Source organism: Anopheles aquasalis, chromosome 2, assembly GCF_943734665.1.
Source record: "Anopheles aquasalis chromosome 2, idAnoAquaMG_Q_19, whole genome shotgun sequence".
Classification (NCBI taxonomy): Eukaryota; Metazoa; Arthropoda; class Insecta; order Diptera; family Culicidae; genus Anopheles; species Anopheles aquasalis.
This window is the reverse complement of record NC_064877.1, coordinates 67,243,147-67,260,646: the sequence shown is the minus strand read 5'-3', so window position 1 is coordinate 67,260,646 and position 17,500 is coordinate 67,243,147. Positions and strand designations below refer to the sequence as shown.

Below are 17,500 nucleotides of genomic sequence, written 5' to 3'. Positions count from 1 at the left end.
CGCTCAAACGGCGCTGGCACTGCATCGACGGTGACCAGGAAACCGTAAAAGCTCTGCCACACTGCTGCTCCGGGTGGCTGGCTGGAGACTGGTTGGTCGCATCATGCTCGAAACGCTCACCTTGGTGTGCCGGTGACCATCGAGGCTTCGAATATTGACGACCGTGTGCATGCACGCAGCAGGCAAGAGAAACCATGTGTATGGAACCCGAACGGACGCCAGTGTGAGCTTTCACGTGCTGCTGTTGCCGCATGCATTCGTAGCCAAAAAGGGAGAAAACCCGGGAAAACTCGGGGCGCCTAGGAAAAGCGGAAAAAATGCTTCACGCGAATGGCGAATCAAACGAGAAAAAAAAACACAAAACGAAACGAAACGTGAAAACCCGGACCGGGGAAAAAGGTACGGGAGAAACAAATACCAGAAAGAATGGCGCAATAGCCACCACTCCGCCACCCACATCCATCCATATCGACGAATGGTGCGGCGGAATGGCATCGGTCGGCCGTCTCCTGGCCAGCACACACAAAAAAAAACGCGGAAACTGGAAAAACGAAAAGTACTGCGAAATGGCTGAATTGGAGCGGTCGGTTTTTCGGACCCACGGACCGCTAGTACTCTCTCTCTCTCTCTCTCTTTCTCCATTTTGCTCTCTTTCTCACTTTGTCTTTTGGTGCTTGCAGGACTCGCTGGCTGATATCAAGCACAATACACATGCCGCGGTGCTATCGCAGCCGCATGCACCACATAGTCCGGGGGGAAGGGGGTTTGGTGGCCTCGCCTCTGTGTGGCTTCAGGTCCGCTCCATCATGAAAAACACACACAGATACACACAAAAACGGTATCCTTCTTTTGCTGGACTGCATATGGCCGGTTTGCGTCTCCGCTCGCCAGGAAGGTAGTTAGTAGAGGCGAGAGAACCATTGGCGGCACCAGAAATGCCCGACCGACCGGCCATCCATCCATCCATCCATCCGTCCCACGCTACGTGCATCATCGCCACGAATGCACCATCGGGCGGAACCCCCTATGTAGAACGCGTAGGCTTTGACTCCCACTCCTGCTCTGGGCTCCTGCTCCGGCTGGCAGCAGGTGATTTTTGCACCAAACCTGCAAAAGCAAATCGAACCGAAACAGCCCGAACGTGCATCGAAGTTGGCTCGGCTGTCATGTATCGATGACGATGATGCTCTGGCTGATGATTTTGGCGCGATGGCGATGCCCGTCCACTGCGAGATGCTGAGGAATGTGCGTTCGCGGCCGGTGCGCACTACACTATGTGCTGTGGTGAATCCATGCGTTGGTGGCCCGAGCGAGATGGACAGAGCAGCAGCAGCAGCAGCAGCACACAAATCAAACCATCGACCGCCGAAGCGAAAAGGATGTGTGTTCGCTCCCACTTCCACTATGGTGGCGTGAAGTGTGTGCACCACATTCGCTTCTCGCAGCGCGGAGGCACTTCTGGCGCACAATCGATTGACACTGTTTACCGGGTGGCGGTGTACGCAAATGAAAAGCTCCCCATGGATGGTCCGGGCGGACGTACCCCTTTCCCTCGTCTGCTTCTTTCGTTGCGAGCTGTCTGTGGACTGTCTTCGAGAGCTGATTCATCATTCCATTAGTGTCGTTAGGATGAGTGGTGAAGATTGTTTAGAAAACTATCATAAATTACTCTATTACATTGAAAAAAATATATTCCTATTTTAGCTACTTACCTTCTCTAGCTTTTGCCATTGTTTCACTTCACATAATTGAGTAACAGTGTGGATAAAAGATCTGCCTGTATTCCAAATGGATTCCCCTGGATTCCGCTAATAAGTCGATGTTATCTTTTCTATTCTTACATTTGCCCTAAAGACACCAGGTACAATGGTTTCCCCATTTATTCCCTTACCTTATCCACAGGTGCGTTAGCATAAAACCATCGCAAACCATCGCTGTACGTCGCACAACCGGAAGCAGCATCACAATGGTTGCTGAGAGAAGGTTGCATAGGCTCTCCAGTGCACAGGCAACGTTAGCATCAATCGCCTACTTCACCTCTACACGCTCGTCTCCAGGTTGGTGCGTGAACGGGATCAAAGAACGCGAAGGCACACGAATGGACATCGTAGCAGCACTCGAGGACATGCATGCATGCATCATGCACTAGTTACGACCAGATTCATCTTGTTACGTCCTGTGCGCGGAAGCGCGGAAAGGAACCAATTCAATCATCCTTTCCTGCCAAGCCTGGCCACCGGTAGGCTTGTGGTCTTTTGAACACAGCCAGGAAGGAGCTGATCCTTGTGAACCGAGGGCCGCATCCTGAGGCCTCTTGTTGTTCGAGGTCGCGGACCGTCGGGTGCCCATTGTTTACCTTATCACGTCGACCGTGTCCAGCGCGTTCCAGCACTCAAGAAGAATTCGTTTTTGTGTGCGGTTTTAAGATCGTCCACCCCTTTTTAACCGCTAAATGGAAATTAACTTCAGATGAGAAAATGCCCCAAGTGGTCAATGGTCGGCAAAGGTCGACGGGACAGCGAGCGAGATCGAAGCGGATACGCCAACATTGGCTCTTTCCAAGGGGTCGCGAACTGATGCCGCTAGCTAGAAATCAATAATCTACCAGAGGGCCATTGGTGATCGATAGCCGATAGCCGAGATGCGCAGGTGCATCTATACTGTCGTCCTTGCCACAATAGCGCACTCCGGCGGTCGTCAGCCACAGTATCATCCCTTTTCTATCCCACAAAATGTGACCGCCAAGAGATGAAAACAGGAAGCGAGTAGTGGCGCTCTCCGATGCTACCGGTGAAAATGGAAATTGTATTTACTACCAACGGTTACCGCCAGACCGGAGTGGGTTTCATTCTCCACCAAGCAAGTACACTTCAGTGTTTTTGCACACGAGGATTCTTTTTTTTTGGTAGCCAAAATTGTCAAAATATTTTCAAAAAAACATATTCATCTCTCGTCGTGCTGGATTCCGCGGGAAAAAGGGGGAAGCTTCCGCTTTTTAAATTATTTTATTTCGCCAAAAATATTCGGGGAAACATTTGGTTCAATATTTTCAGTGGTGCTCCCGCTGTCTGGTGGGTGGTGCCCATTTTAATTCAATCCACAGAATAAATAACAACATCATGCTGGTTACCAGACCAGAGACGAAATGTGCAACGGATGATAAAGTGCTGAAATAATATAAATGGAAAGAATGGCAAAGGGCAACGAACGAACGGGGATTCGATGTTTTCTTTTATATTATTTTCTTCCAATATCGCAAATATATGTTGTCTGCATTGGAAGGTTACTGATATTCATTGGAAATAATCATAACATTTCATGGAAAATGATCGAATGTTCTGATATTAAAATATCGATAACGTATAATATAAATTCTTAGCTTTTTGGGCATTAATTATGGCATTGGTATACCATGTTTAATAACATATTCGCTTGTAATAATTGAAAATAGGTCTGATATACCGGAGGAGACAACATATTCATTCATGTATGGTATATACAATTTCATTATTAGACCAAATGCATGAAATTTCATTAAAAGAAGCTTTATAAAATATATAATAAATAGCAACGCTTTTCCAAATATTTGTTCACTGTTTCTCATTGAAAATATAATATAACATAATTTCAGAACAGCATCCTTGCATAAAAATTTATGTTTGCTCGCATCAAATAAAATAAATGTAGCAAAAACAACACTGAAAAAATTCAAATTGGTAAATTGGCAGCCTTTTGATTAAACATAATTAGAATAATTCCCTACCAGCAAAGAAAAAAAAAACAAAATTTGCGCATGACCTGCAGCAAAATTGCAAGCATTAATCAAATGAATTCGGTACCATCCGCAACGACCCCCCCCCCCCCCCCCTGATACGGCAACAGAGCTGTATAGTGCATCCCCGCGGTTTAATCAGAAAACACGACATTGATTAAAAAATGCATTCACTCGTGACGTTTCTCGTCGCGATAATTTATGGTGCACTCAAAATTCCGCTGCATACAAAAGCAAACAACAAACTAAAGGCAAAAAAGAATGCAATCTCCGGTCCACATGCCCCACATTTATGCAGCGAAAACACATCGCGCTTGATTAAAGGCACAGAGGGGGACACGGAAATGCATATCCATTTGCTGGCGCGTTTTTTATTAGCTCCCTCTTTCTCTCTCTCTGAGTTCAGTTCCATTATGCATACTTGCGCACCCAAACGAGTTTATCTTTCGTTAATTATATATATTATTTACCGTAACGATCGAAACGCAGGTACCTTCCGGAATGGAATGGAATAAAAACGCATTTCCAGTCCAGAGAGCTGCAATAATAATGATCGCTTCACGTCAGACGCATCGACAACGCGCATCCTTCCACACACCGCGCTTATCACAAAGGATGCACATTCCGCGGCCGTTTCATTCCAGTCGTTAGCAGGGCTTGTTTGCGCTGGCGGAAGGGATATGAAAAATGTACAATGCGTACAACCATCTCCAGTGCTGCACGCTGCACTGCACACAATTGCCCAGCCCAGCCCTTTATTCCCGCAGCCACTCCACAAACCTCCATCCCAAGCAAATGCCACGCGAAATAGGCAAACATTTTTTAATCATTTTCCAAACCCAATATACATACTATATGTATAATACTATATCGTTAAAAACCCGGGCGCTCTCGCTTCAGTAGCGCATGGAACCATAAAAAAGAAAACCCCCGGTAGTCGAAGTGAAAACAAAGCGAGATGCTGGAGCTGCCGAATTGGGGTGAGCGAGTTTGGTGAAGTGGAGGCGAGGGAAAACCTTTCGATATATTATAAACTGCACATACAACATTGGAATTTCCCAGCGAAACATGCCCGATGGGGTGGGGTGTTGCCTGGGTTCGAATGACCACCACAAGCACCACCGCGAATTCAGCGAACATTCGCGAACACCACCCTACTCTACCCCTCCTTTGTGGTTGTTTTGCGTGGAAATTCGATTTTTTTTCCTGTTCCTCTGGCCCGCCACACATATAAAAGCGCCCGCTGCACCGACGTGAGCAGCATTATATTTCATACTTTTCATCAAACAAACCGCGCACCAATCCGCGCACGACCGAGGCGCGTAGAGCGTCATGCGTGTGCAATAACGGAACGGCGCGCCCCCCGCCCCCCCCCCCACCCTCTTCTCCTCCATACGCATGCATGCGATCCAATATATATTTTTTTAATTCCACGTCCTGCTGACCAGGACCACTCGGTGCATTTAATTTTGGGGCTGCCGAATTAATATGGCAAGGATTTTTGTTTATTGTTTTTCCATGTTTTCGAACCCGGTCCGGACGAAGATCCGGTGCTCGACACACGAGTAGGAAATTGGCAAGTTTGCAGCGCGTTCGTTTCTGCCACAACCGGGACAACCGGGAAGATGGAGGTGCGCGACGGGCTCTCTCGAGTATCGATCCTCGTACTCGACGGAAATGTGGTGAACCCGGGGTGGGGGGGGACGCTTTCATGTGCGTATGTGGCGCAGCGTAGCAGCGTTTCACGGTTCGCGGTCGCGAGTCGCACCAATGGAACCCCAGGATACGGAAATACAAATATATACATTTTTATATGAATTTATATATATACAAATTTTTGAGGCTACCGATGGAAGGAAAACAAAAACAGGCAGGCAGGCAGGCAATCCCGTGCTCCATCACCCCCGAGAGGTGGTCGTGCTGGTATGTCTGGCGTCCGTTGGGACCATCATCGCAAATATTTTGAATATACGGAGGCGCAGCAGCGGATGGCAGCGGCGAATGTAATCAATGAGCGTGAAAGTGCATGCAGAGCATGGTGCATGGTGCAGGACACACCAAAAGCGGGCCGGCATGAATGTCTGATTGTGTGTCCGGTTGGTGCACCGCGCACCAGAGTTCCATCCAAACGCAATGGTGTGCGACGCAGAGCACATATCTCGGAGCCAACAGTCCCTGGGTGTGGTGCGTGGGTTGGTGCGTTTCCCGAGCGAAAGCAATTGCATTGATGATGACGCGGCGTTGGCCGGCGGGACGCGGTCAAATGAAAAACCGTTCGCGAAAATGCGCGAATCCAGGAGCAGCAGCAGCAGCAGCAGCAGCATCAGTGTAGCGTCAAGCACGGGCAGGATGATGGCCGCACACACCGCACAAAAACTGCATAAATATTGATTGCATAATGAAACACAAAAAGTGAAAAAGAAAAAGAGTGGCGACCGGTTCGCCCTCCGACGCGGGAACGCGGGAATTCAAATGAATAAAGGGAAAACGATAACGCGCGCGTCCAGGACAAAACCCGGCGCACACAGAGACATGCGTGGTGCGCGAGCGGTATTCGCGATATTCCGCGTTCCGTGTCGCAACATTCCTGCGCGGAATCCTGGGGGGCGGCGGAGAAGCGGGAGGGGGGAATCCGTTTTCCGCATCCCTGCGGACTGAGTGGGCGCGTATGCTCCGGGTGGTGGTACCAGGCAGGCACCTGATCCAGGCCAGTTCCCCGGTCCGATTGGTCCAAGCACCAGCCGCATCCTTACATGCCCTCTCCTCCATGCCAGCGAGCGGGCAAGCATACGAAACGAATTCGAGAGCCTGCGCCCCCCAGGAAGCAGTAATGGTCAGTCAGTCCGAGCCTAGACCCCGGTCGGAGGGACGGTCCGGGGGGGGGGGGGGGGGGGGGGGGGGGGGACGATATCGATTTGTTTGCAACTCCGCACCAACTGCAAACAGGAGGCGCGCGAGCGCGCGCTTGCATTGTTGTCTCGCTGATGAAACATGACATGTTTTCCGACCAGTACGTACCACCACCCACCCTACTCCCACTCCCTCCTCCCCCAGGTAGGCGGCACAAGGGAAATATTTTATATCGTGCCCCTTTTTCACTTTGTCGTGGACGTGGACGGGGTTGTTTGCAATTTTGAAAACTCTATTGCTCCGGCCAACATCAGCAGCCGCAGTAGCGCAGCGCGGGAGAGGAATCAAACGACCACCCGGTCAATGTTTCGCCGATAGAATAATGGTGAACAAGCGGATACACATTTCAAAGCAAAGGCAGCAAGAGTGTATTCCGACAATCTGGGAGCAATGGGGTTGGCGGCCACTATAAAACTATAATAACTCTTTGTCCCGTTTTCGAAATTAGAAGATTTGTACAAGCGAGCCGTTTTTAGCAAGCAAAAATTATGGTTTTTCATGTTTATATAAGACAAGATGAAACACTTGTAATGTTATGTTATAATTTTGAATTAAAACGAAAAGTAGCAGCGATGAATTTATGAAATAAAGAATTGAATAAAGTATCATCTTCAAGCCTCTTTAATAGCAATCGAAGAGGAATATTGTGATATCAATTTCAACGAAAGACAAAGATGAAATAGACAAAATCAACAGAAAGAAAAAGCACATAAGTTATTCTCAGCTGGAACAATCCGATGCGAGTAATGCCGATGCGATAAAAATACGAAGAACTATTTAAATTATTAAACAAAAATTATAAACACTGAAAGATATAAAATATAATTGTATACAAGTTCTATTCTCCCGTTCAAAGATTTTCTCATATAAACCAAAGAAGGTGACGCAACAAAAGGGTTCTCATACTTACTCTTGTTTGCGCTAAACAAATTTAAAACATAAATTTGGAAAACGATTAGTGTCAACAGATTGACGAAGAGATACCGATCAACTAACAAGACCTCACGAACATCGGTTTTGACAAACATTATACCCCTTTATGTGTCGAAACTTTCCCCAAGTCCAACAACGAGACTGTGTCGCATCATATGGGTATTCACATCTCTTCGATAGCACCATCTACAACCAGTAATGCTACCAGGAAAAAAGTGAAGTAAAGGAAGAAACTCAGTCCTCGCCCTTCACCTAGTGCGCAAATCCACTACATTACCTCGAAGACGACGGCGACGACGTCGACGATTTCATTCATAACATCGCTTGGCCACGTTTACGCGAAACGGTACCGTGGCGTATAGTAGTAACGATAGGGGAGAGGGGAGAGAGTTTGGACTTTCGCCAGCGTACTAGTGTTAGTAGTGGATGCACCACAGCCCTTTCCTCTAGCGCTTTGCCGAGGGTAAGAAAGTGACTGTGAAACCCTCGGCAGCCAAGAAGATGAAGGGAACCACGACACGCGAATCGCGAAACTGTTTTCATCTGCTGCTAATGCATCCCATGAATGGGCCAGACTCCCAGCGTCCTTTCCGAAGGACAAGCGGAAAGATTGCAACAACAACAAAAAACCAGCGCCCGGACACTAGAACTCCTCGAAACGCGCAGAAGTGCATACGCGAGCTGCACGACCATCGCGCGCGCGATGCAGTTGCAAACGGGAGTTTTTGCACATCGGACACTGCAATCTGCAGCCAAAGTTGAAGGTAAAGTGGCGTTGAAACACCGACTGGGACAGTCGATTCACGTCCATGGCGTAGAGATGAAAAGCAGATGCACCACAGTCGGCACCAGTTGTGCTTTCTTCGATGGACAACAAAATGCGAAAGAAAACCTGAATTCGTATTCTGAAACGGGACCCTTCCATTTCTGCGCAATCCCTTCTCGAGGCAGGGTCGAGAGGGTGCGTAGTGCAATAGGACGACCGGAGAGTTTTGTAAACTATTGGGGTGCGTCCACAGGGGATTTTGGGAACTGAGTTCATTGGCCGCTGGAAGAATCGCCCACGGTGCCTGAGATGAAAAAGGCGAAGGGAGTATCAAACGATAGTGCGGCTTTAATATTCAAACCAACAAGCTCTATTTATGGCGAATTTGGCAAATTCGATTTCAGCAATGAACTATGTTTTTTTTTAACTAACTATTTATTTAAGAAATACGAGATATACGACACATTGTGCCCGAACATTTCAAGCGAAATGTTGATACAATTCAATGCTTACAAATCGCTCCCAAATAAACAAACTATTGTTAACGGACTAGTATTTGTTAAATTCTCACCAAAATGTAATCATTGTTCTACAACGTGTCCTCAACAAGCAAAATAAACGGTTTGGCAAAACTTCACTAAATACAGAAGGACTTCATCTGCATTTGAGTTTATACAGTACACTATTTTAAAGTTGAATAACTCTCTCATTTTTCAGCCGATTTGGACAAGTAGGCCAGTTTCTGAAACGTCAGCCTGTCCCAATTTAGTAATAGATCACTTTACGTTAAAATAAAACAAAAGAGCGAACAAAAGACCAAATAAACAAAAGAGCGGACTGAAATTGTCACACTTTACATTGAAAATAATCGTTCAATAGACAAAACTGTGATTGTGCAATGGAGTGGCCTCTTCGTTCGCCGTGTTTGACGGCGCCGGCCTTTTTTCTGTGCGTCTATTTAAAAAGTAAGGCTTAGCAAATATTAGAGCTGAAATAGCCAAAAATAACTCCCTAAATGTTGTCAAATGCAATGCACAATGCCCCAGAAAAGGTTGCTTTTTGAATGAAGCCGTCCATTTGATCGATATCTTATTTTGAATATGCCACAATAAATGGCATAGAATAACCTAAATAAAACTGGTTTATTTTCTAAAATCGGTTGAAAAATGACAGAGTTATTCATCTTTAACATAGGGTACCGCCTGTTGGCGCACTCTATATTTTACAACTGGTTCCGGCAATTAGTATCCGGTTTTATCACAAAAACCAACAAGTAACAGACAGCTTATTAGATATAATTGAGCAAATTTCGTACAACCAGCCATGACCACAGCAGTGGACAGTAACGTTAATGTATTACTTTGCAAGCACTTTGTCTTAATAGCTTGCGCTCCAGAGATTCACCCAACGTTGTTATCATGGGCGATTCGTGTCGTGGGATTCGACCGGAATTCTGTTTAGTCGTTCCCCTTCCCCGCATCACCAGATGTGCACAGGATGGATGCTCTCTCTCCTCTCACGCACAAGCACACGCAAACACGGGCCTTGGCAGGATACGGGCCGTAAAGCAGTGCGTATGGCGCGTATATCCTGCACCGGGACGGTGAGATGATGGTTCTCTCTACTCGGATACAGCCAACCGTCCCATTGCCGGGCTGCTGGCTGTGTATGACATTTTCCAATCTGTTACGGTCATGTCCCTACGGCTTTTTTTCGGCCATTTTTTCGGCCACCGTTTTGTTTGAGCATCGCACCCCCACGCACACCAACAAGGCGGTACTGCGCGTATTGTCCCCGAACCCTGGAACCGTGTGTCCCGTTTTCGGCCACGGCTAGGGCGAAGTGCGCCCAATCCGCGAGTTGCACAATCCGCATCCCATCAGCTGGAGGACAGGGGCAGTGAGCAAGCCAGCAGCTCGTTCGGCCAACAAATTCTGCGTAGCTCCGCACCTATTGCGTAGGTTTGCGTAAGGGCCGGCATCTCGTTAGCGCCCCAGGATGTTGACGAAAACGGAAAGGCCTGCAGGGGAGGGACGGTGCGGCTGTACCGGTGGATGAATGGGAGAGAAACGAGGTCCGGCACTTTTTTTCGGTTGGGGTTTTGTTGCTCGTTACCCGCAGCACCTTCATGGAATGGCTATGGAGAAGAGATGGACAGAATGATGAAATGAGTCTCACCACCACCACCACCATCCGCCCCAGGAACGGGTTGCAAGAGTGCTGCGATCCTACCTAACCCGATCCAACCCGATGCATCGCGAGATTTAGAAGATGAAAGAACGGGATACAGTGACCGAAAGCGAGAGCGAGTGAGAGTCCTGGCAGCAGGTTTCCAAGAAGCCCAAAGCCGAGGGACCGACCGTGTGGTGCGCGCGTAAGAACCACTTCCAAACGCACATCGCCAACGGATCCGGCGAGCCTGGACGAAACAACACAACCGTGGTACGTATTGTGTGCGTAACGAACCCTACGAGGGAAACCAGCTAGGGTCCTTCGCTGAGGTAAGTCCTCTAGCCAACAGCACCACCCTTGCATCTATTGTGCGTAAATTCACAATCCCGGTGTACAAGGAGCGGCAGGGACAAAGTTTAATAAAAATTCTATCGCACAGCACTCTACGGAGCATTGGGATTGCTTTTCTCTCTCTCTCGGTCTTGGTGAAATCATGCGACCATACCGTTTTTCATAACACATTTTACAAGATTGTTTCAAATGGAAGTGGGTAGTGGAGCGGATTTTAATACAGCTGACCGAATCAGGGCGAATGATGACATTCGAAAGTCTAGTTATGTATTTCTTTGGTTAATCAGACACGTTAATTTTAACTTAATGATCATACATCTCAAGTTTAAGAATGAAATATAGCTTCATAATGTTATTAAGGTCACCAAATTAATAAAAGAACCTCATTTTATCGTGATCTTGCTCCCATATTCATACTTGAAGTTTGAAATCGCTTTATACAATTTTGATAACTTTTTAAAGAACACTTTGTTTGTGTCATCAAAGTAGTATCCAAGGACTAGTCGCCTAGATACCTTTGAAGGAAGAGAGAACCCTGCCACCAAGCATAAGCATAAGCAGTGCTCACTCTTGTAATTTCACAATTAATTCTTGATGATAAGCGCTTGTAGCGTCTATGAGCGCAGTCGTAACACATCAGGACGGACCACAAACGTGAAACCGTAGACCGTGTGCCGAGATTCAACAGCAGCCGGCAACGTTCGTCCTTCGTCCAAGATATGACGCAGCTTACTTTGCTTGGGTCGCATAAAATCTCACTCAAACGGGGGGAATCACCGCGCACCGCGGACCATTTCCATTCCCGGTGGATTTTGGGAGATTTTTTTTTTCGACATCCCCTCACGAAATACGCCGTTCTCCGGATGCAATCCCTAGCGCGGTGCGATACAATTCATCATCCGCTAGCCAAGAATCGGAGGGACCCTCACATACATCCGCAGGACCAAGTCGCGATCTTTAAGCGAAGGGAAGTATGAAGAAGGTACGGAGGATGGAAGGACGACAACGCAACTCGGTACACGGAACGGTATTTTTAGAATTTCCTATCATATCGCAATCGCCTGTCGCCTGTCCTTTCACTTACCTGCACCATGGTGGAAATGTATCTTTCGTCGGATTTTGTCCCTTTTATTCTTTCTCCACCACCTTCACCGTTGATGGTCCGGAACTGCTGCTGGTTGTGCTGCTGACGACTTCTGTCCTTTCACTCTGATGTTGCCTTCTGATTGTACACTGGGTGGTAGGTCGATGCGTTTATCTTTCTGTTTACCTCCACTAAACTCGTAACTAGGCGTAAAAACTGCACGGTATGCTGAGTTGCACGGCACGGTTTCCGGTTTCCTCGACACGGCACGAGGTTTAGCGTTTCACCTCTTTGCTGAGCAGAGTTGCAGAGTTATTACGGTTGGTCGGGAGCAACTGTTATCGGTGCAAATAGATGATATAAATCCGGGTATGCCACTAGCTGATCGCACAGTTTGCAGTTCCGGAAGCACACTGCTCGGGAAACTAAACAAAACACCAAAAAATCAAAAACACTGCTGAAGGGACTGTTTTGTGGGACATAATTAACGAAGGATAACGATGATTAATCCCTGGAGAGCTGGAAAAAGTGTTCACAATCTTTGGCCTAACATTCTGCAGCAACCGGCTTCCGGCAACCAAACCAATCGGCCGCAATAGCAGCAGCACCAGCGGTGGTAACCGTCGAGCGTAAATCTTCAACTTCAACTACCGCGGCGACAGTTTCGCGTACGCGCCGTGGACCGATGAAACCAGCGGGACTCCTGCAGCAAGGACTCTGAACGAGGACTTCTCTCGTGTACATACAACCGACACCAATACCAACGGGGACCGGAACCGCGCGAACCCGTAGTGGGGTGCCGTTTTTTTCCTGCGGCCCACGAACAATTCGTCCTTGCTAGAGTGCCGGGAACAGAGGGGTCAGACGCGATGCACTTGGCCGTTCTCTCGTTTACCCCCGTTGCCAAGGGAAATCAGCAGCAGCAGCAGCAACTTTTACCGAATCAGAAAGGACACGAATCCAGGACGACGAAGTAGCCGATGCCACGAGGTATGGCATGTAAACAAAGCAATAAAAAAAGCCTGCTACTGTCAAACTGGGAAAGAAAATCTTTTGCACCGACGCGGATTTCAAACGACCAAGCTGTCACGAACGTGGAATCAAAACAAAACGCACAAAAATCAACAATCTTTTATCTGCGAATGGTCCCCGATTTTGGTGAAGAAAGTCCTTTCTTTTCAATCCCTACCGTTGCAGAAAGGTGCTAAAGGACGATGGACGACGACGAGTACGAGCGTTTCGAGATAACGGACTACGATCTGGCCAACGAGTTCAACCCGAACCGCGGTGGTCGGCGGGCAACGAAAAACCAGCAGACCTACGGTATCTGGGCTGGCTCGGACTCGGAGAACGAGTATGAGAACGAGGGCAGCTCGAGTGGACGGCGCGGTGGTGGCCGGGGTCGGATGGTGGGAAAAGCTCCCAAGGATTATACGGCACCGATCGGATTCGTCGCCGGTGGTATCCAGCAGTCGGGAAAGAAACAGGAACCGAAAAAGGAGCAGAAAGAGGACAGCGAGGATGATAGCGACGAGGAAGAGGATGGAGCGAGACCGCAGCTCGGGAAGAAGCAGGGTTCGACCGGTAGCACCTCCTCCGAATCGGAAGATGACAAACCTTCCGCGGCCGACCTGCGGTCGATGGCCGGTTTTCGTAGTTTTAACAAACCGGCACCAAAGGTCGGTAAAAACCTCGGCAACTGGGAGCAGCACACGCGTGGAATCGGAGCGAAACTGCTGCTACAGATGGGCTATCAACCTGGCAAAGGGTTAGGCAAAGATTTGCAGGGTATCGCCGCCCCGGTCGAGGCGCATCTGCGGAAAGGCCGTGGAGCGATCGGTGCGTACGGACCCGAGAAGAAAACGACGCTGGCCGATACCAAGCAGCAAAAAACGCTAAAACAGGACGAGCCAAAAGGAGAGAAAACCGACGAAGGGCAACAGTGGCGCAAAGCGAAGGAAGGGAAGCAAGACAAGGGTCGCTACTTTTACAAAACCGTCGAGGATGTCATTGAAAAAGGCAAAAAGACAGCGGCAACGTACGCCCCATTCGACAAAAGCTCCAAGCTGAGCCAAGTGACGGTGATCGATATGACGGGACCGGAGAAACGTGTCCTCAGCGGATACCATGCACTCGGCCAAGCCAGGGTAGCGGATGAGGAGCTGTACAGTGAACCAAAGGCGACCGCAGAGACGACGCACTTTGCATTGCCCGAACTGATGCACAATCTTTCGCTGATGGTGGACTATTGCGAACAGGACATTATCGCGATCGATAAGCAAAAACGTGAGGTGAAAGATCGCGAGGAACAGCTGGTGCAGGAGAAGGAAAGTCTCATCCGGATCGCGCGTCTCGAGGAACAGTACTTGAAGACGCTCGACGGAGCCCTCGAGTTGGTGCGTGCACTCGTAGAACCAGCCGATGGTAAGCCGGTCGAGCTGGAAGACTGCGAAAGGATTTTTATTCGTCTGTACACGGACTATCCGGCCGAGTGTACGGAATTTGGCCTCTCGGATTTGGCTGCCGGTGTGGTAGCGCCGCTCATAGCGACGCGCCTGAAAGATTGGGCTCCGTTTACCGATCCAACACGCCATGTGGAGCTGTTCAAGCGCTGGCGCTCGATTCTGGGTGCCACAAACTCAGAGACCAAGTGCAGCCTGCTCGACCCCTATTCGGCCGTCGTATGGACCGGCGTTATTCCCAGCATTCGAGCGGCTGCTAGTGGCTGGGATCCGCGAACTCCAACACCCATGATAGCTCTGCTGGATGCCTGGGCTCCAGTCCTGCCAGCCTGGATACTGGATAACGTGCTGGAGCAAATCGTTCTCACCAAACTAGCGACCGCCGTTGTCGAGTGGGATCCGCTTACGGACACTGTGCCAATACACAGCTGGATCCATCCGTGGGTCGATCTGTTGGGTGTGAAGCTGGAAACAGCCGTGTACACGATGATTCGTGATAAGCTGGCCCGGGCACTGAAGGCCTGGCATCCAGAGGATCGCTCTGCTCGCGCCATGATCACACCGTGGAAGGGCGTGTTCGCTGAGGAAGATCTTCAGGTGTTCCTCACGAAGAACATCATTCCCAAGCTGGAGCTGCGCCTCACCGAGGTCGTCATCAATCCACTGCAGCAGGACTTGGAAGTGTTTAACCAGGTTTGGGAGTGGCACGAGCTGATATCGCCGCTCCAGATGTCCAACATGCTCGACAAATACTTCTTCCCCAAGTGGCTGCAGACACTGGTGATTTGGTTAAATCAAGCGCCCAACTTTGATCACGTTTCGCGCTGGTATCAGGGCTGGAAGTCGCAGTTCACCGATGACATCGTGCGGCAACCAAACGTGAAGGAAAGTTTCCGCAAAGCACTGGAGCTGATGCAACGTTCTATCGGTGCAGCGGTTGGCGTCGGTAGCAACGGACCGGCTCCCTCCGCAGCGGTACCCATCGAACCGATTCCTCCTCCACCGAAGCCTCCCACTCTGCTGGACGTTGATGCATCGCCGACGCTGGAGTTCAAGGAACTGGTTTCGCAAAAGTGCGCCGAACGGGGCATCATCTTTGCACCGATGCCCGGTCGGCGGGAATTGGGGAAGCAGGTGTACCGTGTGGGGAAACTGTTCTGCTACATTGATCGCTCCGTTTGCATCGTGAGCATGGACGGCGGTATCAACTGGACACCGATATCACTGGCTGCTTTACTCGAACGATCCGTTACGGGTTGATCTGCTCTCGGTTGGTCACTGTAAATCAGTAATTACTCAATTAATAAACACAATCTGAATGAAAAAGGGACATTGTTTTCGATTTTTTTTACTTAATTTCGTTAGCAGAGCATAACAGAAACACGTGCAGGAATCATAGGTTGCCTCGATTTCAAATTGAACATGGAATATTTCCTAAACGGAGTCTCAGTGACCTTCGTTAATTTACATTTTTGCTAGAATACTCTTCTATTCTTCACTTTCAACTATTCGTTTTTCCTCAGGCTAAAGGGTATACCGGTGAGAGAATACAACGCCAAACTAGGGCGTTGGCGTCATATTCCGCTATTTGTCCAACAATGAGGAAAGGAATCCCCGGTATCTCTAGTGAAACAATTCATTTGTACACTTTAAACTTCGTCAAAGTTAATGTTGTGAGTTTCTACACTTTAGTTTACCTAGCTTCTTGGCTAAATATTTTGCTGTAGTTGATCTTACTTTCTATTGAATTTCCGCAGCATTGCTTTGAACACCGCTTCACGCCAAAACGCGAGCGAGTCTTCCATGATATTTGCTACGTACTCCTTATCGTAATCAATCCACACTTTGGAGACTTTTTTGGTCGTTTCGAAATCCAACGCCGCTACCCCGAGCAAGGCCTTCGTCCGATGGGTCATGTGCATTTGCAGCTGAATTTGGGCGAAATATTTCTTCGAGAGTTTGGTTACGTCCACGTAGCAAGCGTACGTCTTCGGCGTGTAGGGACACTTGATCTCGAGCACAAACTCATCGGCAATCCCATCCGGCGATGCGCCCATCCACGGATATGCCGGATCCAGCACGAGACCGGTTGGTCGGAGTGAGGGAAACTCCTTTTGCAGTTCAGCCAAAACCTGTCCCTCCAGCTCGGTACCGCGCTTCATCGCCAACGAAAACCCCGACGAAAGGCCCATAATTTTGTTTGTCAGTGATCCATTGCGCACAGTGCAGCGTGAGGCTTCGTGCATGCGCGATGCCGTGATGCGTCCTTTACGCAGCTCGTGCCAGAGATCCGTGTCCGCTTGTTCGATGGTTAGGAGTGTCGCGCTGGTACAGGTTTCTCGCTGCATCCGGTTGCTACAGAACGCCAGAAACTCATCCGGATCTTTACCTTCGTACTCTTGGATTAACCTCATCATGGACAGCTTGTTGGCATCTTCCAGCTCATGTTTGATGTCGACTTTCCGGACGATCGGTTCTTTCTTTCTCTTCTTCAGCGAGGATCCACCAAGCAACTCGGTCAGCGGTAACGGTTCCAGGACCACCTGTAAGCGCAAAAGATCAATGGATTGAAGGGGTTTCCTTTTACGAGGCACGTTCTCGACACTTGGGACAGTCTTCAGCTTATCGGTTTCGATTGGTTCGATAAGAACTATGCAATTCCTCATAGAATCAAGGATATTTTTATCAATATTTAAGAGCGGCATTGTGGCGCCTTTCCGTAACCGATTTGTTTTTGGCGCAAAATAGGCAGTTGAGACTGTCTCTACACTGCGCAAAAGTTTTTGATGCCGTATCAAAAGTTCGAATTTTCGTCATTAACCGCGCCAGCAAACAAAAGGACTACAAGACGCTACATAGGGTGATGAGGGTTGGACTGACTTCCGCTTCAGGCCGACTAACCATCCCTCCAGCACGATGGCTGGCCATTTCATTGATGAAAACATTGCATTTTTTTATTTATTTCCGCTTTTAACGAGTTTTGCTATTGCAGGTCGTGTTGCCGTCACTTAAAATTTCGAATAACGGTGGAAAAATAAGAACGATGCAAG

At 48.6% G+C, this 17,500-nt stretch overlaps 3 protein-coding genes across 4 annotated transcripts in view; 1 reads left to right on the top strand and 2 right to left on the bottom strand.

Moving 5' to 3' along the window:
- LOC126572975 (neuroguidin) overlaps positions 1-12,981 on the bottom strand; it is a 21,150-nt gene extending 8,169 nt beyond the window's left edge. Inside the window, exons 1-2 of one of the 2 annotated variants that reach the window (XM_050232729.1) lie at positions 12,928-12,981; positions 11,989-12,454 (exon numbers count right to left, since the gene is read on the bottom strand). In XM_050232729.1, coding sequence (XP_050088686.1) covers positions 11,989-11,997 — 9 coding nt within the window. In that variant the 5' untranslated portion in view covers positions 11,998-12,454; positions 12,928-12,981. The remainder of the gene's footprint in view (positions 1-11,988; positions 12,455-12,927) is intronic. The other variant, XM_050232728.1, reaches the window with a different exon arrangement.
- A 163-nt stretch (positions 12,982-13,144) lies between these two features.
- LOC126572967 (septin-interacting protein 1) lies at positions 13,145-15,772 on the top strand. The gene has a single exon (XM_050232711.1). It carries the CDS (start codon positions 13,203-13,205, stop codon positions 15,708-15,710), a length of 2,508 nt encoding a protein of 835 aa, XP_050088668.1. The 5' UTR covers positions 13,145-13,202; the 3' UTR covers positions 15,711-15,772.
- Positions 15,773-15,782: 10 nt separating this feature from the next.
- Positions 15,783-17,164, bottom strand: LOC126572979 (uncharacterized). The gene has a single exon (XM_050232734.1). It carries the CDS (start codon positions 17,153-17,155, stop codon positions 16,184-16,186), a length of 972 nt encoding a protein of 323 aa, XP_050088691.1. The 5' UTR covers positions 17,156-17,164; the 3' UTR covers positions 15,783-16,183.
- Positions 17,165-17,500: the final 336 nt, after the last annotated feature.

Coding starts and splice junctions, on each gene's coding strand:
- LOC126572967 (XM_050232711.1), top strand. CDS start 13,203: ATGGACGACGACGAGTACGAGCGTTTCGAGATAACGGACTACGATCTG.
- LOC126572979 (XM_050232734.1), bottom strand. CDS start 17,155: ATGCCGCTCTTAAATATTGATAAAAATATCCTTGATTCTATGAGGAAT.